At 54.6% G+C, this 2088-nt stretch overlaps 1 protein-coding gene across 1 annotated transcript; it reads right to left on the reverse strand.

Annotated features, from left to right (window-relative positions):
• Positions 1-357: 357 nt before the first annotated feature.
• On the reverse strand, positions 358-1259 carry LOC147979711 (uncharacterized). Its single transcript, XM_087515320.1, has 5 exons — positions 1179-1259; positions 918-1035; positions 669-843; positions 571-634; positions 358-495 (listed from the first exon to the last, which is right to left on the reverse strand). The coding sequence occupies exons 1-5, from the start codon at positions 1257-1259 to the stop codon at positions 358-360; spliced, it is 576 nt and encodes a 191-aa protein (XP_087371446.1).
• Between the last annotated feature and the right edge of the window lie 829 nt (positions 1260-2088).

The following is a 2088-nucleotide window of genomic DNA, read 5'->3' on the forward strand; positions in this document are numbered from 1 at the left end:
ATGAATGACTTCATTCAAAGATAATGTCTTTTCAACACTGGCCCTCTACAATGCGGGATCCCTTCAGGACATCATCAAAATACCACTCGGGCGTGCGGTGCTCCTTGCCCGCGGGCTATCCCGCGGTGGCGAGCTTGACGGCATCCATCTTCGCCCACTGCACCTTGACACGGGCGAAGGCCATCCGTGCACCTTCAATGCAGACCGACCGCTTGATGGCATCAAGCCGAGCGCAGGCACCGACCAGCCGCTTCACGAGCCCGAAGTAGCTGCTGGGTATGGTGTCGGCGGGCCATAAATGGATTATCAAATCCGTCATGGCTAGTTGGGCCACCCTGTGTAGTTCGATCAGCTGTTTTAGTTGATCGCTAAAGGGCACCGGATGCTCTGGCGCAAGGTATTGCAACCAGAATAGCTTCTCCGTCGAGCTCCCCTATTCGGCTCGGAAGAATTCCGCAGCATTGGCAACACTGCGCGGTAGATCCATAAACTCCCCTGGAGAACTCCAAATCTGGGTCAGTAAGAGGAACCTTTTCTTCACATACATGCTCTGCATATTAAAGGCCTCACTAGCCATGATTTTTCTGGCCTCCTGGATTTCCTGGAGGGCGCCCTGGGCTTCAACCCGGGCATCGTGTGCACTTTGGTGGGCCTTGGCAAGTTCGGATTCTTGATCCGCAATATTGCACTCCAAGGACTCGCATTTCTTCACGGCGTCCTGGAGCTCCTGCTGGACCTCACCAACCCTGGCCTCATGTTTCTCGCGAGCGGCTTGTTCCTTTGTCGCTCTCTCCTGGGCTTCGACTAGTGCCTTCTTGAGGGTCTCCAGCTCGGTCGCCGCTCCTACAAAATATCATGCCAGTATGATCAACACAAATCATTCATCCTTTCTGAATCTACACAAGGTCATTGCATACCTTGATGGTCCTCCAACTGTTTTTTCACGCGGCCGAGCTCTTCCTCGGTCCGCCGCAGACTCCGCTTAAGTCCGAAGACCTCAGCAACATGAGAGGTCGCAGCTAGCAAAGACGCATGCTTATTCACATAGACACGTATGGTTAGTCTCCTGCGAAAACTAGTTGATCCTTTGTCCGGCTCTTCTTTTCGAACACCGGGCAGTGTCTCAGAGGCTACTGTCTATACTATGGCATTCCTTTTGCATAAATTGCGTTTCATACCTCAAAGCCTGTTAGAAGTCTTGTGCAGGCTTCGGTCATTCTGTTCTTTGCGGACTGAATCCTGTCAACCACCGTACCCATGAGGGTACGATGTTAGTCAACAATGGAAGCACTTCGCAGCGCTTCCAGTAGAGTATCCGGTGCCTCTGGATGGACAGAGGTCACCGGTGCAATCGGTGCACCTCCTTCTTTCGAAGGAGGCTGCCTGCCGAATTTCGGAGCCGTATAGGTCTCCGGAATTGTATTCGGCTGGGGGCTGGATTGGATATGGCCCCCATCGCCAGTCTCCATGGGGATTTGCTCCCCCATGTGTCCGGCGGCCGAGGATTTACCCTCTGGCGTCACCCTAATGGCCTCCCGCGTCTCTCCCTGGCCTGGGGGGGGGGCTTCGGGACAGCACCTCCGTGTCATCCATGGCCTTGGGATAAGAGGCCGCCGGAAGGGACCCGCTGTCCATCACCTTCGGATCCAGCGAATTCCCCGAAGATGAGGATCACTGGAGGTCGGAAAGAGCAGGACTGCAGCGCATAATTCAACATGTTAAAACCATGAAGTAAAGGAGCTAGATATATGTGTGCGCCTTTGAGTACTTATGATTCGGCTAGGGGCTTATCCCTGGGGCGCCACTTGGAGTTGCTGTCATTGTCCCATGCGGAGTTATCCGCGAGGGAGACCTTCCCCTTCTTGGACGCCTCTGCCTCCAGATGCGTGGAGGCTGCCCTTTTCTTTCTTCCCCCTTCGGGGGAGAGTTGCTTTCGTCCTCCTCCTCGTCGTCATCGGTGTGGGAGGAGTGGGTCTTGGCATCTTTGGACGTCACATTCGAAGTGCCCTTATGGCGGAGACCACTCCTGGTCTCCTTGGCCTTCTTCTCCGGTGCTTGGTAGGGCGCCGAAACCAGCATCTTTGTTTG

Source organism: Triticum urartu, chromosome 3A (genome assembly GCF_056163025.1).
Source record: "Triticum urartu cultivar PI428250 chromosome 3A, HENAU_Tu73, whole genome shotgun sequence".
Lineage (NCBI taxonomy): Eukaryota > Viridiplantae > Streptophyta > Magnoliopsida > Poales > Poaceae > Triticum > Triticum urartu.

Bases quoted from the DNA above. Each gene is read 5' to 3' on its own strand.
- LOC147979711 (XM_087515320.1), bottom strand. From the start codon at position 1,259: ATGGGTACGGTGGTTGACAGGATTCAGTCCGCAAAGAACAGAATGACC. The intron at 844-917 runs GTATGCAATGAC...GATATTTTGTAG, and splicing joins ACAGTTGGAGGACCATCAAG to GAGCGGCGACCGAGCTGGAG. The intron at 635-668 runs ATCCGAACTTGC...CAAAGTGCACAC, and splicing joins TGCAATATTGCGGATCAAGA to GATGCCCGGGTTGAAGCCCA.